This window comes from Cyrtonyx montezumae, unplaced genomic scaffold (assembly GCF_038088225.1).
Source record: "Cyrtonyx montezumae isolate F1298 unplaced genomic scaffold, pur_monq_1.0 scaffold_10, whole genome shotgun sequence".
NCBI lineage: Eukaryota > Metazoa > Chordata > Aves > Galliformes > Odontophoridae > Cyrtonyx > Cyrtonyx montezumae.
Genome location: NW_027071826.1, coordinates 55853381 through 55879249, shown reverse-complemented (window position 1 = coordinate 55879249; position 25869 = coordinate 55853381). Strand labels below are relative to the sequence as shown.

Genomic DNA, 25869 nt, shown 5'->3' with positions numbered 1-25869 from the left:
GATGTTTATTGGAACCTCCAGTGTTACAGAAAATGCACATAACTACACTTAATTATTTTATTAATACATTTTGTAAGAACCCTATTAAAGAAACTGAGAAACCGAAAACACTTTTATATTAGATATGTATGCAGATACTGCCTGGTCAGCTGCTGTGATTGCAGTCTGTTAGAGAAAAAGTCAAGTTTGGGATTTGCCATTTCCAAATTCTGCTAAGGAGAATTAAATGTGTAGACTGTGTGAATATTGAAGACTGTTATGAGCCTTTACTCTGATCAGAAATACAAGATACGATCTTTTATGAGACCAAATAAACATTTAGTTATTTGTTAGAAAGGAAAATCAAAATGAGAGAGATTTCTTTTCTTGACAGGTTATATGAATAAGATTCTAGATCCTGATCTGATGTAATCACTTTCATGGTGAATGTTTCATTAAAACTGAAATATCTTAACACCCCTTGCTAAAGAAAAAAAAAAAAAAGAAAATCTTTCATGTAAAATTAGCATAGTGTAATTAAAAATACTCTGTCACCAAATTTTCCACTAGTTACGTGTAAAGATTAGACGAGAGATCTGGAAAAGATGATGTAATGATGATGTACTGTGAAGATAAATGTAAAACATCCTGTGATGTGCGTGCTTTCCATCCACGTGTCCTGACATGTGTGTGTCCTGTCCTGTGTGACTTCAGGTCAGGTATGGATCATCCAAAGCTTTGTCCAAAGAAGGGCAACAAGACTGGTAAGGGTCTTGGAGAATATGCCCTACGAGGAGAGACTGAAGAACTGAGGCTGTTTAGTCTGGGGAAAAAGAGTCACCATCCCTGGATGTGTTTAAAAACTGTTTGGATGTGGTGCTCAGGAACACAGTTTAGTGGAGGGTTGTTAGGGTAGTATGGTTAGGTCGTGGTTGGACTCGATGAGCTTTGAGGTCTTTTCAAACCTGAGTGGTTCTATAATCTTCACAGTGCTTTGCATCATTTTTGATTGAAGTTTCTGCTTATGCAAAAATCTGTAACATTTTTTTACCAGTATACCATTCAGTTAAACATGAAAGCACTTAAACAGTCTGAACCTGAGTAAAGTGTCAAACCTTTACTTTGCAAAGTAGACATACCTGCTGTGGGGTATGTCTGCAAGTAAGCAAGTATGGAGGGAAAAAGTAAGCAGCTGGCTTCCTACAAGAATGTCATTATTTGTTACGAGTATAGTCTGCTTTAAACCTATGCCCCTGTCAGCAAGTGCAGTAGAGAGAAAGACTCGTATCCGAGTCATGCACAATACTCCCCTGAGCTCCTCCTAGGGCAGTGCACATCATGTGCAACATGCTTCACTTGTATCTGTATGCTTAAAGACACAGCCAGCCCTGTGGTTACAAACGGAATGTTTTGTAAGATTAAAGGTTTATGACTGTTACTAAAAAGAGGGCAGGTTGGAGGCCTGGAGCACCGAATGAATATGGTACCGCCAGTTCAATCTTCATTTCATTTAATATAGTTCAGTTCTGACTGTACTGGCAATCTTTTTGACCTTGACTTGCTGCAAAAAGAAGATACTCATTTTATGTAAACTTTAAGGTATTGAAGGTAAATATATTGCCAAAGAATATGGTTTTTTTTTTGTCAGATTTTTCATTTCTCTTTTTAAAAGTATTTGACACTGGCATATACAATGGGACGGCTCAGGTGCATGAATTTATTTAGATCTATCAATTTTCAAAGCATTGATCTTTTTGAAATCAACTGAATATCTGAATTGATGGTCACAATGAGATTCTTTGATTTACAGATGGATTCTAGTCTGACTTTTCTGTTAAGACAGAATAAAATGAAATGGGAGTGTTCAGAATTTAGTCTTCTGTGTCATTTTTGATGGTAGCTGTAAAAATTAACATGTAATCGGTTCATTGGGAATTATCAGGAACTATTGTAAGTTTCTGGTGGCAGTCAGTAATTCCGGCAAACTATTATTGAAAACAAACAAATTTTCTGTAGAAATAGAGAAAATATAACATTAATGGGTTACATTAATAACAATTCTCTGTCATTGATATTGGTTTTGCACCATTTTTATGTGAGCTTTTTAAATCTTCATCCTGTTTTCACTGTATCCACCCTCACATCATGCAACAATTACTAGCAACATCTTCTGAACCGCTTCAAAATATAGAGCAGATTCAAAACCAAGCAATAATATGGAATCAGTCAGGAAAGACTAAGTGTAATCTTATCATTGCCCCGTGCGTTGATGATCTCAGTCCAGTACACTGTTTCAGAAGAAAGATTAAAGAGTAAACTGGAATGAGAACTGTTTCACATGCTTATTTCTGTTTCTTGAAGTTAGACTTGTCAAGAAGCAAGGTTAGATAGCAGAGGCTGGTGTGGCTCAAAAGCTACCACATCATCACCTACTGTGAGCAGACTATCATTGCAATAGTACATATAACAGGAACAGCTGTAGTCAGCTTGTTTGTCTCTCTATGAGACTTGACTGGAACTCAGAGTGGAATTCATGGTCTTTTCTTAGTAGCATTTGCTTATAGCTTATTTTGATTTCTTCCAGATTTTAAAATGCTTACCCATCACCATGAACAAATGGATAGTTTTGTGGCTCTGAAGTCATGTGATATATACATTTTGACAATCTTTCAAAACAAAGGAGAACAAACAACAAACAGTTGCTTCTGGGCTCAGAGAATATATGTGTCATCTGGGAGACTGAGCATAGAGGATTAAGGTGTGGAGAACCAAAGCTAGCATAAGGGACACATCTTTGATTTATTCATTTCTTCATAATGCGACAATACAAACAAGAAAAGTAAGCAAGCAATATTTATTTAAAAAGAAGATAAAATGTTGCTTTTACTAAGGATTTGTCCCTGCTACCTACCTGTCTGCTGAAATTTTTAATCGTTTTTACATTTGCTTTGCTGTGGATTCTAATCAGTCTGAAGTTCATATCAGGAAACAGATTCCAAAGCTTGAATTCTGTCTCTTATCAGTGGGCTGAGCTTTAATCCAGTAAGATTTCTGTTTCTTCTTATTGAATGTAAGCTAGCAATATTATGACTTCCAAATAAACATCTTGAGGTACTTACCAGTTAGACTGACCATTTTTAGTTATCGTATCTTAAAAATGTGTATCTTTATGACAGAATTCAAATAGAATGTTTCAGTGAGTTCTTTGGAAAAAGCCTTGGTGTATTGCAACTCACTCTGTTACTGATTTTCAGGCTGATGGAAGCAGTCACGGGTTTTCCTGAGCATACCATGCTGATATCTTTTTCTTTGCAGAGCTGCACGTATCGTTTCTGTCATTGGCAAAGGAGACATTATTGTTTTCCTGTTTCTAAAGATGATGGTGTTTCCTGCATGTCATAAAGAACTTCTCAAGTTCATGTTGAAAACCTTATGAAAAAAGTTCCCTGAAGGCTACAGCTCAACCATGAGCTGTAGTCAGAAACATAAATAAGTAGTTTTTGTAATGTTTGACCTTGTGGTACCCTTGCTTATGTGGTATGTAAACCAGAGTTTATTTGGGTCGAATTGCTGAGGATAAATAATGATCTCACCTTGAAAATAACCTAAGTTGCTATTCCACTCACAGGAGAGGAAAAAAAAGAAAAAGGGTATTTAAATTATAATCTAAACGTGTATTTTGCACATTTACATTCTTTTGTAATGAATGAAGGTCTGTATCACAAAAAATATTATACCGTTACTGAAAGGGTAATTAATTTATATCAAGAAAACAGAACAAAATTAATTTGTGATCATTATGTAAATTTTATTTCTTTCATGATATCAAATTAAATTCAGTGTTGCTGTAGTAAGTCATTATTTTTTTTAAACAAAATAACATATGGCTCAGATTTCTGTATTAGAAATGGAAATGTACGTAACTCTGTTCAGTATATCAAATTTGAGAACTGCTATACTTATTTGTAGCCAGTATCCATTTTTCCAAGTCAATCTGCAATATATGGCTTTTCCTCAATGGCTTCAAACCTAGTCTGTTGGTCACAAAGTGCTTGTTGTTTCCCCTTGTAGTATGCAACAAAGGTGAACAGCAACATGTTTTTAAACAAATAAAATATCATTTAATGCTTTTTATGGAAATTGATTATTGTCAGATGAACAGAAAAATATGATAATGACTGGGCAGCTTGTATACTCTAATGCTCCTTAATCACTGGCTTATTTTTACTTAGTATGTCCCTTTCCTTTGGCAGATGTGTTTCATCCACATGGCATTATTTCTACAGGTATACTGGGAGCCCCTTGTCCATGATTTCTTGTTTCATTTTCATTTCACTTACAGTGCCTGATAGTTGAGGTTTTGAGATGCTGCTTCAATATAAACTGTTTTATTTTAATATCATTCTTGTTGCATGAAAAAATCTGGAAGCTCTGCATTTATATAAAGCTCATACTTGTTTGATCATCTTAATTCTTGGCCCGGTTATGATGAGCCTGGAAAGGGAATCAAATATTGGTCTTGAAACAAATGTATCATAAAAAGAAAGTCCTGCAATTTATCTATATTGTGTAATGGGTTATATGGAAGCTGCCTGCAGTGTCACAAGATGGGAGGAAAAGCATGGAAACATGTATGTATGTACATATGTACATGTAGATGAGAGAGTGAGAACTGTTGTATTGCACTTGGGAACATTTTTACACAGTAGACTTTTTCATGTCGAATTTACATATACACGGGAACTCATTTCTTAAAGAACAATCTTGCATATCTTTACTTATTAGGACACATATCTGTAGCATCAGGGGGTATATGAGCACATTTTCTTGTTTCTATAAAAATAAAATTCTGTCTGAACCCAAGGAGTTTCCAGGTTTCTTTTACTGAATACAGTCAAGATTGATGTTGCTGTTTGAGGAGGTGCCTTGTGAGTTCTGCTCTGTCCTTTACACAGCTGATGAAATAACAGGTCTTTTGTTCTTCCTACTCGAGGTCTGATTATTCACTGCCCTAGCAGAAATTAGGGCTGATGATGCTTTGTGTTGCAAGCATACTTTCCTCACAATTATAATTGGATAATCCTGAAGATTTCATGTGATAAAAACCTTGTTGGAATGTTTTAAGAGTTCTTGTTGCCCTAGGGTTGCATTGTATTTGTTTCTGTTGATGGTAAACACAGTGGTAGCTTAAGATCAAGGTACAAGAGGTAGGAATCAAATGAATTTGAAAAAGTGGTACTTGATCAGCTAGTCATCGTTAGCAATACATTAATGTAATGACAAATTTCTTCTCTTCTGTGTGTTTTCTGTGAACAGTTACATGACTTTGTGCTTTGAATGCGAAAAATCACCAAGTGCAGGAAGTGAAATGCATTCCCAGTATCTTTTCTTAGACTTCCAATGAAACCCATCCCAGCCTGTACTGCTACAAGCTCTGTGTTAATGAAGTGGAATTGCATGTGCTGTTTTAGTTCATTTTTCAAAGCTGTCTCTGTTAGGCTGGTGCTTGGCACATTCTGGAAAATATGATTTGTTAGTGTTAAAATAAGAATTACATACAGAGTAATCTTTTTTTAAAATCTGATCATTAAACCTAATAACTGTTGTTTTTTTTCCTGAATATTAAAATATGCATGAGCAAAGAACTTTGGTAGATAGCTAAGATGTTCTCAAACTCAGAAATGTCATTCTCCATGGGAATGTTCTCTGTTGGATTTTCAGCAACAGACTTTGTAACTGCTGAGTACATACACAAAGGTGAAGGTACCATTTGGCTAAAATTGATGTTTGAACTCAACAAATCATTTGCTACTTTAGTCATAAATGATGAGCTATATTTACACGGTCTGCAATTAGTGCCAAATTAATCATTAAGTAAGGTTAAGAGAGCAATGAACTGTTTAAATCACGTACCATCTGCTTGACTGCCAGATCTGATTCACGTGGTACACATGGAGAACTGGGATTCAGACCACTGGTCTTTGCTTTCTCTTCCCATGCTGGGAGGCAGAAAGTGTGGCTGGTTGTATTTTTAACAGTTTCTGGTCATCCATTCCAACCTGTTAAGGAAGCCATCAGAGGTCCAAAGGAAGTCATTTTGAAAGGCAGGCAGCCAGTGATGTACTTCAGAGGTGAGTGAATGTATGAGCAGTGCAATTGTCTGAGAAAACCTTTGTGCCTGGCACTGCGGTCTGCTCGGTCTGTACTCCAGATGGCTTCTTTCTTTCTTTCTTTTTTTTTTTTTTGTTATTCCAGGGAAACAAAAAGAGGCTATTGTCCTTCAGTGATTTATACTATATTGAATTACCTTTCATAGGGCACGTTGCAAACATACAAAAACATCTTCACCTATACTCATTGAAATCCAACAACCAGAGGCTGAAGAGGCTGAAGTATTTCCCTGAATTTGTTTTTTCATTTCAGCTTTGAATGCTTACATAGCTCTGTCTGCTCTTTATTTAATGGAAACTTTTCAGTGTTTCCAGGAGCTTACTTTTACCGTGCAATGTCTATCATGATATGAATGAACATTGCCATTACTTGAACCTGGGTGACTCTCTGAAGCCTTTGTAGGCTTAGAGATATGAAGCAAGTCTTTACTGAGTGTTCTGTGGATAAGATCAATCCTAGAAATTCAATATCCAGAGATAAGAAAGGTTAGAGACGGAGGTGAATTGTTATTCTCATTTTACTGTGTCCCCCCCCACGCTCCTAAACTAACACCAGGTTCTTGATTTCAAAGTAACTATCTTTTTCTTCCCAGTGGGAAAATTATTAAACATCATTACCTCAAGGCCCCTATTGTAGGTGCTTGCCTTGCCAGTATCCTCTGAGAGCTAATGAGTATTTTATTTTATATGCAAAAACTGCACACCCACTTATACACAAAGTTTGTATGTCTAACCTAACTTCAGTTTAGTTGCAAGGAGTGGCTTCCATTAGCAAACAGTGCAAATTGATGAGGAGCAGAAATAAGAACAAGGGTGTAGATACATCTCTACCTGCTTGAGTAATGCCTCAGGTAATGCCTCCTATTTATTTCCATGGGAACTACAAGAGATGCAAAGAGCACAATAACATTATTTGACACAGTCAGCACCATTAGCGATGTATTTTTGGCAGTAGTGATCGAGAGCCCACATGCCTCACTCATAAAAGATCTGCATGGCTGACCAGAACGTGGCTTGTCTTTCATGTCATTGTTGCCACTGCTGAAGTGCACTACCCACTGTGCTCACATCCACTGTTTGGTCACCATACATGGTTAGCAAGCAATAATGAATATCAGTCCATGCAGTTTTTTCCATGTGGAGGAGTGCAGTGACACACAATGAAATGCTTCATCCATACCTCCGTGTCAAGTGCCATTTTGTCAGACTGTCCCTCTGCTGGCATATGTTTGTCTGTAATATATTGCCTCATCTTCTGAAGGTCTCATATTTTAAAAGTAAACTAAGCAACCAAAATGTGATCTAAGCCTGATGTTTTGGAGAGAATATTTGTCTATTCTTCTACAGTAAAGCTACTAGTAAGAGTGACATTCTGCTAGACAAGTACTGATCATTGTTATTATTTGGAAAAATAGCAAAACTATTTTAAAACTTGTGTTTTTCATACTTTGATAAATGCCATAATTTCAACTATGGAAAATCCTTCTGAGGATGGTTTAAAAAAACCCACACAGAACTTCTTTTCAGCAAAGCTTTTAAATTATCTTCTTCTCCGATTGTGCATGAGGGATACGAGGCAAAGATTTTGGAGATACTTGTGTTCACATCGCTGCAACAATTACCATTGGATGAGTTGCTTTGAAATAGTGTGATTCTTGTAGTTCTGGCTAGGATTTACTGTTGCCTTTTGATTGTGCTTGTGTTGATTATAATTGGATTGCCAGTTGCTGTCAGGTTGCACTAAGTGCATCACTAACAACAAATTTCTGCTCGTTTATTCTTGGTTTTGGCTCAGGCTCAATATTTCTGTTCAGTTCTTCTTTCCTGCAGTTATCCTCCTCCCATAGAGGGTTTCTCGTGTCATGTGTATATAGTTGTCCAGCATGAATTTCTTCTTCTACCAGTAGTTCTCAATACATCACCTTTGGAATCACAGCTCTTGCTATTTCTGTACCAGAACATTCTCCATGCTCAGGCTGTATTTTCATTTTGCCGGTTCATAACGACTGTCAGAATTTATTTCTGTGACATCTTGACCTATGATTTCTTTTATAAGATTTACCACTTTGTTGCTCTGCTTCTCTCACTGCTTGTTACTCATCAGTAAATGGTAATGGATCACGTGACATTTCCTGCAAGGCTTTCTCTAATACTGCATCTTGTTCTAAAATTGAACAAGAAATGCTCTCCTAGGGAACAGTTTTTTTGTCCTTATTTTATTCTACAGGCCATATCTAAGAGCGTGCATCATCTTATGATCTTAGCTTAGAATGTAGCTGTGAACTATGTAGTCTCATAAATAGAAAGTGAACTAGAAGAGGATAATGTAGCCAAAAGTTAGAAGAGGAAAGCAAAACACCAAAGCAATGAAGTATCACTGTGGATACAATGTGGTAGGAGCTGAAATGGAAAAGCATCTACTCCGTTCTTTAAAATACTGCATATTAAAATTTTTAGGAACAATTAGCATATTTTTTAGGTCATGGTATGGTTAGAAAAGTAGACGGGGGCATATAAAACCTCACACAGGCGTTTTCTTTTGAAAACATCCCATTTTTTCCAGGTACAGTCCAATTATTTCTGGGGCTCTCTCACCATTATAAGCCTTGACCTAATTCCTTGGACTGCTATACAAATGCTGTGGCAGATAGCACTACAGCAGAATACTGTTGGCATGTGAAATTTCCCACTAATATTTGGAATCATCAATGAATTTCAGCCAATAGATGTGGAGGAAGAAGGAAATCCTGGGTAAAAAAAGACAGATTTCAGACTTGTAGGCACCTGATGGACTGAGCTGGAGCAGAATCACCCTTCGTACTTATTAGCAACAAAATTTGCTCGTGTGACTTCATCAGCAGAAGAGTTGTGCCTTCAGTCTGAGTAGACTTATAAGTCTACTGTGCCAAACACCAGTTCTACCAGATGCTTTTTATCGGGCACAGTGCAGATTCCACAGAAGGTGTCTGGTTTTTATGGTTGGCTCTTTCTGTTGAGAGCAGAAGAATAATGAACTGAATTGTGAAGCTAAGGCAGGTTATTTTCAAGTGATCTGTTGAATGTACAATCTTTGAGCAACACAGCTAAGGAAGATAATTCCTTTCAGAGGTGAAACCGTAAGAAAGCTACTTTTCTGCTGTTTAATAGAGTTCTAGTAGCTATGATTCCCAAGTGTCAAATGATGCAGGAAAGGAACCTGTTTGTCAAGGAGAAAAAGTTGGCGCATATGGTTTTTTTTTAAGTAGGTGGGGTTTTTTTTTGTTTGTTTTTTGTTTTTTTTTTCCCCAGGCTCATCTGATATGTGCCATTCACCGCCTTATTTGGAAGGAGTTTCTCTTGGACTGCTTTGGTGGTTGTTTTATTGTGAAGTTCACAGATACAATGGCTGTATTTTTAGAGAACGCTCAGTGAGCTGACAGCCTGACAGATAGCTCCCAGTTCTTTGGGAGTAGTTGGGTGCAGTGCTGCTGAGGACTGTTAGGTTTTGGTTAAGTAAAGCCTGAGAATTAATTTGCACATTTAACTGCTCTTATATGCTAATGTAGAGTTATTACATTTTTTCTGTTTTGTCTCTTTTTGCTGGCCCTGAAAAACAGTCGAAAAAGAAGTGGTAAAGGTCCGAAGGGAAGCTGATGAAAATCAGACACATTTTAGCAGCATGATCATGTCTTTCCAAAAGAAGTAACGAAGTTTAGAGATTAATGTCAATAACAAAGATTTACTAAGTATTGGTTTCTTAGCAAAGGCTACAGAAGACAGAAAAATGCAGCTGAATGACAGCATGTCATATTGCTAAATATAAAACCCTAAGTAGTTATCCTAACTCCACTGAAACAAAAAGCCATGAAGTACCATTTTATAAGTTGTGGTCCCGAAGAAACTGGAATACTTAATCTGAACTTGTGCAAATAGTGCTGCTGAGACAGGAAATAGAGATGCATCGTAAGAATAATTTGAGTTACATAGAGCTCCACGAAAATATATAAATTCGCATTGTGTGGGAAAGATCAAAAGAAAGATACTCAGCTTTGTTCACTTTTTGAGTTCATGGTAGCACAGCTCAGCAAGTAGTGTCAAGATATGACAAAGAGACATCAGTTGTATAAAACCCAGTATTTCCTTTCAGGGCAGTATGCTTGTTTATCTTGCAGAACAGCAGTCCTTGTGCCATGTGTAGAAAATGCTGAAATGCCAGAAATACAATGTGAAAATCTCAGTAAAGTAAATGTAGGGATGGCATAGGTACCTTTGAAAGTTGGCTTTATTGTCACTTGTAAACAGTAACAGTGTATTTGTGTGTATGCTGTCTCGTTAGTTTGTCAGCATCGAGATTGCTGTAGTCAGAGTATAGTTGCTTCTCTGAACTTGGCAATTAATCTACTTTGCTTTCTGGGAGTAATTTAAGAAGGAAAACCAATTACAATTTCCCTAGATAATGGATGTTTTTGTATCAGATTTTTTTTTTCAACTAGTTTGATATAGTGCATAGTTAATTTAAAGGATGTTCCAGAACTGCTTAAAAAAAAAAAAAAAAGGATCTGTCAAACATTTATTCCAGTGTAAAGTAACATTCATTTACAACTCCCACTTTGCTGATCCAAGACTTGATAGAATTACCCCATAAAGATGATAGATGCCAACCTTGGCGATTCTGTGATTCTATGCTGATTTATCTGTCTTCCTAGCTAAAGATAGGTAATGGACTCTTGCAATGAGAAAGCTCTTTATTTGTGGATAAAGAAAGAGATTTGTTAGACACTATTCAGAGAAAAGTATTATCAGGAATTACAGACTTTTTGAACATAAGATAACTAATTCCTACTTTCAGACATTCCCAGCTTGTATCGAACTATGTTAGCCTACTATAGGTTGATTTTCAGCCAATCGTTGTTTTCCCCTTTGCTGTTGCTAACGAGAGCAATATACAAATTAATAATATAAAATTCTTCCTGTGAAACTCTTGTTTTGCTTTTAAGTCACAGTTGGAATTCATGCCATACAGGGGGAGGGTAGGGTGGAAGAAAAGATTAAGATGTGGTGCTGTATCTTTTCAAGTAATGATTTTCCTCCTAATGATTCACATATCATTATCATAACAGTGGAGTTTATTTAATAACTCCACTGATGTACAAAGAAAACCCTCAGAGAATTGAGGGCTGGGTGGCATGTTTGTGTGTCCATATATCTGCACATACACAGACGTGAGAAATGTATTGATTTCACTTGGCAGAAAAGATGGAGATATGCTAAAGATTTCCTGAAGGAGTTAAAAGCTTTTGTATGTGAATCACTTTATACCAAGAAGGTCTGAGTATCAAATTGAAATTCAGATATAATGCACACAGATTTAGATTGCTCAGTTCCCTTTGTTTGGACTGCATTTAAAGCTGTTTTACTTAATCCAGTCACTTTGCCAGAACAACTATTGTAGGTCATTTTCAGTAGTGGTTAAATCAGTAAACATTGTGATTTTGATAAATATTTGCCTCTTGATCAGTACTAAAATCATTTTCAGATACTCATTCTCTATTTTAGAAGAAGTATCTGAGGAAAGTAAAAATGGAAGGTGGTACTTTCTACTATTTTCCTAGAATATCTGAAGGTGACTGCCTGAGGACTATCCTGTCCCCATAAATACTAGGTTTTTATAGATTTCTCTTGATTTTTGCCTTACTAAAACTACTTAGAAATGTTGCTGAGCATGAGTTTGCCTTGTAAAGGTCATTTTAATCAGAAGATAGCCTATTCCTGTAACTGCTGTTTATTTTTTTTATAACGGGTATCTGAAATAATTTTATCCAAGAGAATGCATATTAAGGAGGTTAGAAAGACAATGGTATGACAACATAACCTACAGACAATGATATCTTTGGGAGAATAGCCTCCGTCAGGCTTCAAGTTTGATTTTTACTTCTGGATAGAAGCTGCTATATTGTTATCATAGTGGCTGTACGTTATTCATTGATTAATCCATTTCTTACTATGTTTAGATGTTGGTGAAGAAAAATAGAGTGAATGTTCAGGGCACAGTTAGTGTAGAGGATGCTTTCAGAACTGATAATCAGCAATCCTTTGTTTGAAGTAGTACTGTTGTTCATGAGGAGAGTGTTGTTAACTGAAGTGAGGCAGGTAATCTAAAAGCAAGGGTAGGCTAGGCTCTTTCAGCCTAGCAGAGAGGGATTTATACCCCATCTCGAGGTGAGAAAGCTTACTGAATTCTTCAGCAGTAGGCCTTTTGGCCAATAAGGTTGGAGAATTTTGTTGACAGTCCATTTTCAACTTGACTCCTTGTGGATTCAGGTAGGAGATGGATGTCTAATAGTTTTGTGTGTCATTTATGCAGATCCACATGGAGAATACGATAAGCTGTTCTTAAATAAATTACACCCTTAGCTTAGCATCCCACTGAGCAAGTTGTCTAACAGCTATTAAAGTTTCTAGTCTCAGCTAATTAGCTGTATAGTCTTAATCCTGAGCAGTTCTGTTTGGCTCAGTATAGGAATGAAAGTCAAATGTGTTAGACTGTAAGGGTCTGAATTAGTTAGGTCCTTACATTCACTTACTTGATGCAGAATTTGGCAACACGTTCCTTAAGACTTTGACCCTTGGCTTCCATGCTGAGGTTAGAATTGGCAACTGACACATCTTGAATGAAGTATAATTGTGTTCATGAACTACAACTGTAGTTTTTGCTCTCTACTTGAACACTCTTCTCTTTATTTGTGTTTAATAATAGTTAAGCAATGCCCAGACACACCTAATAACATGGCAGGTATTCATGTGTTTATACACAGTTACAAGGAAATTTGCTGTAGTAAAAAGCAGATTTCTCTAAATATAGGGCTTGGTAGTTTTTTTTAGTTGTCCTGGAATAGGAATAGGGTAGGAATGATCTGATTTTAACTAAAAATTTTTCAGGAGCTGCTCTATTCCAAGGGTACAAAATAATACAAACTCTGTACAGATCATATCTGATGTATATGTGCAACGTACTTATTTGGGCAGCAGGGTTAAGGTGCCACTTTTGGGACCTCTGTGTTGGGCTGTACTAATGAAGTTGTAATCATTTTACTTCGCAGCTTTACCTACCCTGATGCATACATCAAGAAAGGGTCGTTCTGGCTGCATTCCTTCCCTCTCATGGTTGTGACAACTGCCTGAACGTGAGGAGAAACACTGGTAGGACATTATATGATTTCTGTAATGTTGTTTCATGTTTTCTCTGAAGAAATGACAAGGTAGATGAATTACTCTTTCAAAAGTATTTATAGTATGTTCGTATATAACACAGTATTAGAGCATTTTTTAATTGCCTTTGTGATACTTATTTTAAATCCTCAATTCCGAGCTAGTCTCCAGCCCCATCCAGACCACTTTCCTTCTCAGTGGAACCCTCTACATAAAGGACATTTCCATTCTGAAAAGGTCTTCCTTGGTAAGTGTTGTACTGATGACAACAACAAAATTACATGTTTGCCTCGCACCAAGATAAAGTCTGTCAAAAGACTCCCTCTGTGCTGCTCATTGGCTCAAAATTAGCCACAAGAATAGTTACCTTATTTGATAATGTTGAGAATTTACCTTTCCTGAACTAGCATAGTAATAACTGTTCTTGCATCCTGCCAAAGTCGGTTAATTCTGCCTGTTTGATCAAGCTGGGAACATTTTTTTCCCGTGTTATCTTTGTGCTTAATACACCTTTGAGAGCTTTCAGAAGCTTTCAGTTTATTTGGGAACAGTGTGTTTTTACTCTTTCCCGCGTGGGTCTGTCCACAGGATATATAAGACTTCTAGACAGCTAGTTCTTCTGTGAATTTGATTTTGAAGTCATCGGAATAAGATTGAAAACGTTCTCATTTTGGCACCGTAACTCTAAAAATGTCTCATGTTTTCTCTGATGACGCAAGTCTGTCCAGACTGGTTAGAAAAAATAATGCATTCTTCCAGTATTTGTGTTTATAAGGTTATGGAAAAGACAGAAATTAAATGCTTTGCTTATAACGTATGTACCGTGATATAATTCCGATATGACGTGAACTCAGATGCATCAGAATTTTCTGGGGGAGCAATTTTCTGTATCCTTACCATGGGTGGAGAAAAATGATGTGTTAGTGCAATGGTGGAAGAAAAGCACGAGCACCCTTAAAGGTCAAAAGCAAATGGCTGTGTTCCTTTTCTTGTTGACCTACTTAATGGGAAGGGTATGGAGTCAGATTGCTTTTTCTCTCTCCGCTGATCTCACCTGGTGCCACAAACAGTTTTTCCTGGTGCTTCTGTCTTCATCAGCAGGGTGACAGGATGGCACCAGAGCAGACTGTGCTGGTTTTGTTTCAGAGGTTCATTTTGAAGCTGTATTTGATTGCCATCAAATTACAGACCGAGACAGTTACTTGTGAAACATGGATCCCCTGTAGAGTTATATGTTAGGCTCTGTAGTACGAAATGATCTAGTCTAGCTGAGTTTCTTATCCAATAGAACTGCTCAACTTAGTATTAGTAAATTGAGTCTTCCAGTAAGATTTGAGCAGTTACAGATATGTTGGCGTATCCACCTTTTCTGGTTTGATCCTACATTTCTTTCATGCTCATGCCTTTCATTCATGCTAATTTCAAAAGTAAGAATTAGAAAAACGTACTTGCTGTAAGAACTTGGGCAACATCTATCTGCTAAAAGCATGGAGTTCACAGAAATATTTTGTTCCACCTAAAAATTGCAAGAAATATGTGATATGTTTCATACCAATCTTGAACATCTAATATTCTCCTGTTTACCTATGTCGAGTTCCTAGCAAGTGAGATTCTTGACCATCTAGCTCGTAAGTCTTCAGGATTTAAACATTAGTATTTTTGAGCTGTTGCTCTACAGATTTTCCTTTCTGGTTCTTCTGATAGTCACTGTTAACTTTAGAGTGCAAAGCAACATTAATTATTCACCTGCTACTTAGTTTTCCTCAAGAGTATTCCTAATAAAATCCCACTGAGGTATGAACTTGCCACGCCCTCGCACTGTTACCTGTCCTGTACATGCCAGGCAGAATTTACCAACCAGTGTTTGCAGGACTTATAATTATTGTGTTTACTGTTAGTATAGTTTGAAAGTCGTATATTGAGAATAATACACTGATTCTTGAATACAGAAATGAACTGAATCCAGTGATGCAGTCAGGTAAGTAATTGCATGAATTTAATTCATTTTCTCCATGAATTAATTACAATAACATTATCCAAACTTGAGATCTGTACTGTTGAGTACTACTTGGCATGTCTGTTAGGAAGTGTATTGTCTGCTCCAAAATTATTACATTCTAAATAAATACAAATTTTTAGGGAGAAAATGAAATGGGGGAACTGTCCTAATTATCCTGGAAAAGGGGATGTCAGCATGAACAGTGACATGGCTGGCCTCTCCATTCTAAAGTAGTTCCTGACTTAGAAACTTTATTTCATTTTCTTTCTTTCCTTTCTTTTTCTTGTAGTGTTGATTTGAAGAATCTCTCTGATATGAGTCCCTCCCTGTGCAGAGTGAACTGAGAAATTTTGAGTCCAAAAATAAACCATACATGGTATTTTTATCCTGGTTTCTAAATAGTTCTGTACTCTGATGCAAGAGATCATTCTCCAAGTATAAATATGATTGGTGTTTTTACTGCTAATTCGTCTTAAACTCAGTGGTGAATGACAGCAGTTTTGCATACTTTCCTGGGAGAGTATAAAAGAACCTATTGTTCTGTGGAGCGTCGGCTTTCTTTGGTGAGCATGTTTCAGTATGAGTAATGAACAGATGTGCTGTTCATATATGTTGTGTATAAGAGCTGACCTGGGGATGGGCTGTATTTTATTCTGAGTACTTCATTATGTAGTGCCAGTTGTATTCAAAAGAACATTATTAGTGCCTGATCCTCTGACAAGTGTGTCTTACTGAGCCTGGGTGAAACGTGAATAAAATGGGAACTCCCTAAAGCAGTATAAACACTGGGAGGGAAAACACAGCTGCAGGGACAAGAATTCATGGTTACATTGGTACTGAAGGGTCTTCAGCACTCAACAGCACAATCAACAAGGGGAGGAAGGGAGAAAGATACATTCTGAACCGTATTTCATCACATGTGAAATCATGCATTAACTGTAGTCCTTCTATTTGTTGTGTGTGTGTGTGTGGTGTTGTTGGTTTGTTTGTCTTTGAGTGCCAACTCCTGCAATACTTCATTTGAAGGGAGTTCCTGATCTTATGGGAAGCTGGCTGAGGTGCCTCGAGAGGCGAGCAGAAATCAGAGGGAGGAGCAGAAAAGTTTAAAAAAACAAAACAAAAAAACTCAAATGGAAATAGAATAATTCATGATCTAGAAGTACAGAGCTGTAGTGCGGTCTTATTCTCTGCACAGAACTCTTGATTACAGCATGAAGATGAATGTTGGACTGAGGCCAGACTGCCAGTGTGAATTGAAGGGATTGAAGCGATTGGGAGATAGCAACATAAGGTTTTAAAATCTCGTGTTCCCTTTGCATGGGCGTGCTATTAAATGATTGTGTGTTTTTTCTGGTACTGTATGCATAGATAAGCAATAATGATGCATATTTCTCCTCCACATCATTGTAAAACAGAACAAATCTGTACAATAGCATACCTTACAGATCCTTTTCTATGCAATAGTGTTCTTAGTACAGTACTACTGGAAATAATGACATGTACATATTCTCTCTTTGTTCTACCAATAATAGTATCCCTTATGAATATAAAGGAGCAGAAGGAATGTAGTATCTTTTAAATAAAATTTCCCTTTGAATACTATGAAAATATAAAGCTGAATGAAGTGAGTCATAGAATTCATCTGTAAATACATAAAGTTTTTGTTGGTTTTTTTTTTGGTTTTGGAACAGATAGAACTTGTGAATTGGATTGAATTGCATGTCATTATGTAATCCCTAGCAAATTAAAATGGACTTAAAAAAAGGTTTGAAAAAGATCTTCTGCTTGTCCTGCTATCTGTGCTATTTTTGACCCTTCTGCCAGGCCTCTTGTCCCTTCAGGCATTCAGCAGTTCTTCCCAGTTGAGTATTGTCAGCAAGCTTGCTAAAGTTGTGTTCAATTCTTGCATTCAGATCATTCATAAAAATGTTGAACAGAACCTGCTGCCGCATTGAGCCTTGGGGAATGTGTCTGAAATGCATCTGAAACTGCAAGAAAGGTAAAGGCTAGATTTCAAAAAGCAAGACTTGAAAAAGGAATAGAGAAATGTGTCTAGGTCTTACCAATACAAAGCAACACAACATTTCTCAGGAAAGGTGGGGATTGAATTCTGCAAAATGCTTGCATCTGGAATTAAAAATTTACTGAAGTAGGAAGGTCTCTAATCTTAAGAAATCATATGTACGATCTCCTTTTATGGCATTGTATGTGTCCTTGTGGCTAAATGACAGTTGATCTCTGCCTTTGATATGCTCTTGTCCCGAGCTGCAGAACAATCTGTATTTTGGTATTGGAAGTGAATGAGTAGAATGCCTTTAAATTGCACACCAGAGCATCTCATTTTTGCACTGGTCTTATGATGGTGCAGTCTGTGTCTTAATGGAGTGTGGGCTGACATTAGGAACATGTAGTGTCTTTCATTATATATCAACTATAGAATTTGAAGCATTGTGATGTGTGAAAAGTTGGTTAGCCGTAGCTGTCATTTTGGCATTTCACAGTACTTCTGACAAGGCCATGGTGTTCCTGACTGTTTATTTGATTGATCCTTAAGTCTCCCTTATACAGTTGTGTGCCACTGTACTGAAATGAATGAGGTGAAGAGTACGAGTACTAATTGGCAGCAGAGACAGAGGAACCATGAGTGATCTAGCTACTGCCACAAGGGATCTGAAGGGGAACAACCTTCTCTGGTCTGTGGGAAAGGAGTGGACCTGGGCAATGGCAAACCTGCCTAACCCACTGGCAGCACCATTCAGTTTGTTTCCATGTGCCAGCGCCTGGAGGCAGGTGGCAGGAATGAGTGCGGCTTACTTATTATCCTTGCTGCAGTCCCAAGTCCTTCTTTTGTTTTCCTCATGCTAAGGAGGAGCGCCCGCACGTTTGCCGAGCCCGGATCCGCCGGGCCGGGCGGGCGCAGTGCGGGGCGCGGCCGCGAGGGGCCGACCGCGGGCCGGGAGCGCCGCGATGGAGCGGCCGCGGCCCCCCGGCGCTGCCCGGCGGCGCGCACGCTCGGCGGGCGGCGCTTCCGCGGAGCAACAGGGCTCCGCGCGCGGCTCCCGCGGTGGCTGGCTGCTGCTTTGCCAGTCGGACGGTGGGAGCCCCGCGGCAGAGAGCCGCTTCTTCCTCGGGTGGTTTTCCTTTATGCTTTTTTCTTTCTTTTTTTCGTTTTTTTTTTTTTTTTTAAAGAATGCTTGCGATTTTTATGGTTTTTGTAAGCGTTACCAAAAAGCCGCACAACAAGTGAACGATGCAGGCAGCTGCTGGCTGAGCTGCTGCTGTTTGGACGTGTCGGGGAGAAACTGCAAGAAGCAACGCTCATCCTCCCGTCAGTGGAAATAGGCTTGGTACACGGATTGCTTAACGTTGATTTACAAATGAACAGCAGAAGCTGGGCTCAGGAAGCCTGGTGATCACACTCACCCATTCATTTCTTTTCTCTCTCACACACGAACGTGCTCATCTCCCTCTTTCTTTTTTTCCTTTTGGAATAAGGCTGTTGCTCATTGCCTTTTTGCAAATGCCTGGGTGAGAAGCTGCGGCTGTGCAGAGTGCCCCCAGCTTAAGCTGCCTCCTCGGCTCATCCTTGGCGCCCTTGTTGCACAGGGAAAGCGGGGAGAAAAATAACTCCTCAACCTGTGGTGCCGACTGACCTACCCACCTGCAGGCGTGGGTCCGCTGGTGCAGCCCCCTGCTCAGGACTGCCGTCACCAGATCCTTACACTAGCAAAAACAGCTCTGCTATTTCTCTGCCTATGAACAGTAAGTATAACAGCAATCCTGAGACCTTTTTGCATGTCATATAGCTATGATTTTAAAAAAATAGCAGTCGTTTAATAGTCTGTATTCACCTTATTTCATTAATTAATAGATAGCTGTAAATGAAGGCTCTGTTTCAGAGGGGCGTGTGTACGTGTGTTCTTGTATGTGTTTGCATGTAGATATTGCTTCAGTGCACCTGCAGTAGTTTGACACACTGTTATCACGGTGTTTTCACTTGAGTGAGCACTGTACCTGCCTGTTTCCAAATTAAATTCAGCGAGATGTTTGTTAGGGTTGGAAATTCAGTTACAGATTAAAACGTAACACTCTTAAATAGTGTGTTTTTAGAAATAAAATGAAAAGCTCTTTGTGCAGCTGCGTCTCTTATGGTACTTCATGTAGACATTTGTAGATGTATCTGTTACATATGCACACAAAGATCTGAATGCATAGGGTGTTGCAGTAGCGTTATAGTTGTTTGTATGTGTTGGTGCTTCAGAAGCATGCATGTGTTTGTGTATGGATGCAAGAGCTTGTATGGGTGGGGATTTTTTATCTCTGTCTATATATATATGACATGCCCACCCACATCCTTATGAACAGAGTCGTTCAAATTCTCTGCGCATGTGATGTGGGTGTGTGTGTAATGTAGAAGTGTGAATAGTGTGGGATGGGGAAGATTAGAATGCTGTGGTAATAGATGACACAGTTTCATTTGATCGGTGTGACCTTTTAGGAAAACAATCCAATCTTTTCCCTTTTTGTTTTGTTTATTTTTGTGTGTTTGTGCATGTGCCTTAGGTTAAGTGCTTCTTCTGCATGACCATAACCAAAGGGTGACCCATCCAGTCCCTTATGTCCTATGGGGACCTCAGAAGCGGTTTCTCAGTCTTCGTCTCCTCCTCCTCCTCTTACCACTGCTGCTGACGCCCTGGGTGCTGCTCCCAGGTTTGAAACGTTGTTGACAGGCTGAAGAAAGAATTTGCAAAGACCTCCTCACTGTGTAAATAGAGTGATGGCTGGAATTAGTTTCACCTCCCCATATAATGATATTAAACAGTAGTAAGCTAGGCCAAAGCATTACCAGGAACAAATTATTTGGTTGCAGCGATGAACTAAAATCATGTATGGAGAGCAGGTACCCTTTGTTTTGCATGTTTTTGTCTTCATGAATGTAGTCACGAATCTGATCAGATCAGTGGTAGACATGGGAAATAAACGAAAATAAAAGGGCTTAGTGGATGAAAGAATAAAGCCTCCGCTGTTCCTTGGTCTAGTTTGAGAGTTTCATCTTATTAACAAAACAATAGTTTTGTTTTTTTTTTTTCCCCAAACATTTTGGTCAGTAAGAAAATGCAGATCTTTGGTTTCCCAGAAGATAGATTCAGTGTTGCAACTGTGTTGCCCTGCTCTGCGTCCAATGCACTGTACTCCAAATGCAAATGGCTTTAAACTTTCTATGGTGAAAGTTAAGGTTGCACTGTAAATAAAACAAAAGCTTTTGCACTAAGCGACAAAAAAGCTTGTTTGCAAAATGGAGGTGGCAATGGTGAGTGCGGATAGCTCTGGGTGCAACAGCCATATGCCCTATGGATATGCGGTCCAAGCTCGGGCCCGAGAGAGAGAGCGGCTGGCACAGTCAAGAGCTGCAGCAGCTGCAGCTGTAGCAGCAGCAACTGCAGCAGTAGAAGGGGGGGCAACAGGTGGAGGTGGACCATATCACCACTATCACCAGGAACAGAGTCGAGGTGCTTCTTCATCCCATGGTGGGAATGCATCACGCAGCAGCCTGCCCAACCGCCAGAGTGGTAAGAGATGGAAGAAAGGGAAAAAGAGGAGCCAGCACTTGGGAAGCAGGGAGTGTGGAGCATCCTTCCCCTGTTCTGAGCTGCTTCCTCTCAGTGGTTCTGAGGAGAGAATACTGAAGGACGTGAGTGAGGAGGAAGAGGAGGATGAAGACGAGGATGAAGATGATGAGGAAGAAGGAAAGCTCTACTACAGTGCTGACTATGGGGAGGATGAGTTTTCATACTCGGACCAGCCACCTGATGATGGTGGGGGCCCTGGGGGCTACAGCTCTGTTCGCTACAGTGAGTACGAGTGTTGTGAGCGCGTGGTAATCAACGTGTCAGGACTGCGGTTCGAAACACAACTGAAGACGTTGGCCCAATTCCCAGAGACGCTGTTGGGCGATCCAGCGAAGCGAGGCAGATACTTTGACCCTCTCAGAAACGAATACTTTTTTGATAGGAATCGGCCCAGCTTTGATGCCATACTGTACTACTACCAGAGTGGCGGTCGGCTGAAGAGGCCAGTCAACGTACCCTTCGACATCTTCAGTGAGGAGGTGAAATTCTACCAGCTTGGGGAGGAGGCCATGCTCAAGTTTAGGGAAGATGAAGGGTTTGTCAAAGAGGAAGAGGATAAAGCTTTGCCAGAGAATGAGTTTAAGAGGCAGGTTTGGCTGCTGTTTGAGTACCCAGAGAGCTCCAGTCCAGCCAGAGGAATTGCCATTGTCTCTGTTTTAGTCATCTTGATTTCCATCGTCATCTTTTGTCTGGAAACTTTGCCGGAGTTCAGAGATGACAAAGAATTCCTAATGTCCCTGAGCGCAGGGAAGGGTCTTTCCAATGAGTCACTTCACTTGGATGCTGGGGAGCACACCATCTTCAACGACCCTTTTTTCATTGTAGAGACAGTATGCATCATTTGGTTCTCTTTTGAGTTTACAGTGCGCTGCTTTGCATGTCCAAGCAAAGCACGCTTCCTCAAGAACATCATGAACATCATAGACATTGTCTCCATCTTGCCTTACTTCATTACTCTGGGCACTGACTTGGCGCAGGAGCAGGGCAGCAACGGTCAGCAGGCCATGTCTTTTGCCATTCTGAGGATCATCCGTCTGGTCAGAGTGTTTCGCATCTTCAAGCTCTCCAGGCACTCCAAGGGTTTGCAGATCCTGGGTCACACACTCAGAGCGAGCATGAGGGAACTCGGCCTCCTCATTTTTTTCCTTTTTATTGGAGTAATTTTGTTTTCCAGTGCTGTTTACTTCGCAGAAGCTGATGAGCCTGCCACCCATTTTCAGAGCATCCCAGATGCTTTTTGGTGGGCTGTAGTGACCATGACTACAGTTGGTTATGGGGACATGAAACCCATAACTGTGGGTGGGAAAATTGTCGGGTCCCTGTGTGCCATCGCGGGAGTGTTAACCATTGCTTTACCAGTGCCAGTGATTGTCTCCAATTTTAACTATTTCTACCACAGAGAGACTGAGAATGAAGAACAAACGCAGCTGATGCAAAATGCAGTCAGTTGCCCTTACCTCCCATCAAATTTACTGAAGAAGTTTAGAAGCTCGTCATCTTCATCCACAGAGGATAAATCAGAGTATTTGGAAATGGAGGAAGGAGTTAAAGAATCTCTTTGTGTAAAGGAGAAAAAAAGTCAGGACGCAGGGAATAGCAGTGAGTCAGAGAAGAAAAACTGTGCAAATTCAAATTCTGTGGAAACTGATGTGTAATTTCCAAATATACTTATCTTATGTTTCCAAATATATTTATGCATTAAAGAGTGCGGTGGAAATAACGAAATATGCAAATGAGTCCACAGCATACAGTAGTATGCCATTTCATGGTTAAATACAAATTAAAAAACATTGTTAAACTTGTACAACATATCAAGTAAGCGGTATAACTTGAGGAAGGGGTTGCTAGATCTGATGTAACTTCAGACTGTATTTTTTATTAGAATGCAAGTGTTTTGCACACGAGGCTGAAAAATTTATTAAAACCAAGTCAGTTCTAAAGTGAGTGCATGAACTGTCGACATCACTAATAACAGCTCTGTGGTAAAAGTTGGCATTCAGAGGTATTTACTATGTAAGAAGCAATGAACTTTGGAAGTCGTTTATCTATTTATCAGTGCTTTAATAGCAGCTACCATAAATCATTGGATACCATAGTCTTGTTTTTCAAATGGCAAATTTATTGTAAAAAGATATTCTACAGAAGATAGATCTAATTTTTTTTTTCTTGGAACCTATAATGCTTGTTTTTAACTGGAAATTTACTTTGAGAAGGCTGCTGAACCTCCAGAAATGATTTATTTTTATAACTCTCTTTGGAGGCAGTGCAGCATTTGTTGTCTAATAATGAAAGAAGTGAAATAAGAGAATTGTTTAGCCTGGTCTGACTGCAAAAGCAAAATGACTGGAATGCTTTTTTGCACTACTTTATATGCTGGAGTTATATTGAAAGAGACTTCATACTGTGAATGTTTACTAATGTAATAGTTCAATGACAATCATTGGAAGAGTGAATTATGCATCATATTTTATTGCTTTTTTTGTTTTGTTTTGTTTCATTTTGTTTTCCTTTATGTGATGCTGGTGGCAAAACAGCTGACATTACATCAATTCCATCCTCTTTTAATTATGAATATCTGTGATCTGGAAAAGGATTGTGAAGTAAAATTTTATAATCAAAACTATTTGAAATCAGTGTTTTCTAGTGATACTCTTAAGTAATATGAACTTCATGTGTATATTTTTTTCCTGATTAATTTAACATTGAAAGTCAACGTTTAGTACATGCACTTTACCAGTATTGAAGTAACTCAGTGTATAGGGAGAAGAGGTGAAAGTAGTAAGATGCTCAGTTGTTACAGTACTGGCAGTTTAAAATGACTAACTGTTAACATGTTATTAGTGCTACATTTTTCCCTTAATTACAGCTTCCACCTTTAAAGGAAAATTTAGGATCCAAAGCAGGCATTCTGGGGTTCAAAATGATTGTGTTGGGTCCTATGTAGTCCTTGGGAAAACATTCCATGATTTCTTGTCACTGATTCTTAGACCAGCTGTATCTTTGTGTCAGAAATTTCCACTGCCCTTTCTAGGAGATTAAGGTAGGTAAAGATTATCTGACCTTACAGCACATTCCAAACTTCAGAATTAAATAGGTAAGATATTCCTGCATTTAACATAAATAATAGATTCAGAACAGGTGTTTTTTAGACTCCTAATTACCTAGAGAGGTAATTGGAGCTGTTTTTGAGGAGGCATTGTGGAACATTCCAAATTATAAAACTGGAACCAAATTGGCATATGCACTTTAAGGATTGGGACAGGGCATTGTGAGAGAAGGGAGGGCTTACAAACGCTATTGAATTACAGTGGTTTTGTAATATTGCTTTAAAGCTGAGGAGGGAGTTTGTCAGGGAGAGCTAGTTGATGACTTATAGTTCTGGTGCTGAAAAGCAAAAATAAAACCTGGGTAGGCGTGACAGTACGCATAATCTATCAGCTAGGCATTGTTTGCTGTGTGCAGCATCCAGTGATACAGAGCAGAGCCATAGCCAAAGGATTTCCCTTCATGAGTGATTTTTGGCCTTCATGGATTTTCTGTGTATCACGTTTTGGAAAACTTTCTCTGCTCGTCTCCTGTTGCGCTGCCAAAGTTGTAAGAAAACAAGCCTCAGAAAAGACTGAATTGTACTGAGCCCTGATTTAAAACTTGCATGAAAATGTCCAATTCATAATTTTAAATCATAGAGCAGGCTTCACTCTATTTCTGATGTGAAGCATTAAACAAGGCTCCTTTTAATACGATAATATTAATTTCAACCATGTTTTGAATCGAATGTCTCAGTCATTTTATGTAGAGGTGTTTGTCAGAATTAAATACTGCATTTATTTCAGGGCTCACCTGGGAAAATGAACAAAATGCTTTTTTTCCTATTAGCAACGAGGGTGAGTGTTCTATGAAGTCCAGCAAACATCTGTAAGTGAAAGTGTTTCTTTGCCAGCTTTAACTGTTAATAAGGTGAAGAACATAAGGGTTCAATTGTATGCTGGTTTGCTAGTGGCTCTTAAAGTACCAGCAACCATATCGTACCAGAGATGGACCACAGCAGGAATGTAGAAATAAAGGAGATAATAACCAAGGCAAATAAAGAAGTTAGAAAAAGTAATTAGTATGTGCTTGAGGAGCTGACTGGTTGAAAGGGAAGGTGGTCTATAAAGAGGGGGAATTGTTGATGTCTAATAGAAATAAGAAAGAAAGCTTTTTGAATATCTCCTAGAATATGTTCACTCAGAGGAGACAGAGCTCAGCATGAATTACCCGCCTAAATAGTTGCCCAGCTTCTCCAGCAGGTCTTGCAGGCATTATGCTATCAGTACACAATCTTATAATTTAAAACAAGCATGTACATTATATTATGATCATAGCAATGCCTTAATCTTTGAAGGAAAGATCTCGCTGGCAGTCCTTTTAACAGAGCAGCTTTCTGGGTGTGTCAGTGCTGCATACTGCGGTGCTGTGGAGACCAATCCTAGTAACAGTGAAGCCTGCCCTGCCCCCTGCAATGTATAAGCCTATGTACTTGTAACTGTCATTAGAAATAAGAACTAGCAGAGCTTAATATTAGATTGTACTATCAGTTTGGCAGGCCATTCTGAATCACAGAAAGGATTGTGCATTTCAGAATGGAAGCAAATACCTTCACTTGGCCTGGCTTTTAGTTTGATTATTCATCTATCCACTAGTCCACGCACTTTCAACACAGCTTGGAAAAGCCAAAGTCCTACCCCTACCGTGCTAAAACCCAAAGATCCCAAGTGCTTATCAGGAGACCAAAATATCTCGAGTATTACTTAGGTGGAAATTGCGTGCCAGAGGAACCCCGTATTTGAGCTGTTACCGCTCCTGAATGCTCCTGCTGCTTCCTGCCAGAGTTTTTGCAGTGATACTGAATACCAACAACTTT

The 25869-nt window shown here is 38.9% G+C and overlaps 1 protein-coding gene across 1 annotated transcript; it reads left to right on the top strand.

Annotated features, from left to right (window-relative positions):
• The first annotated feature begins 20626 nt into the window (after nucleotides 1–20626).
• KCNA4 (potassium voltage-gated channel subfamily A member 4) lies at nucleotides 20627–23542 on the top strand. The gene has a single exon (XM_065755767.1). It carries the CDS (start codon nucleotides 20633–20635, stop codon nucleotides 22619–22621), a length of 1989 nt encoding a protein of 662 aa, XP_065611839.1. The 5' UTR covers nucleotides 20627–20632; the 3' UTR covers nucleotides 22622–23542.
• The last annotated feature ends 2327 nt before the right edge of the window (nucleotides 23543–25869 follow it).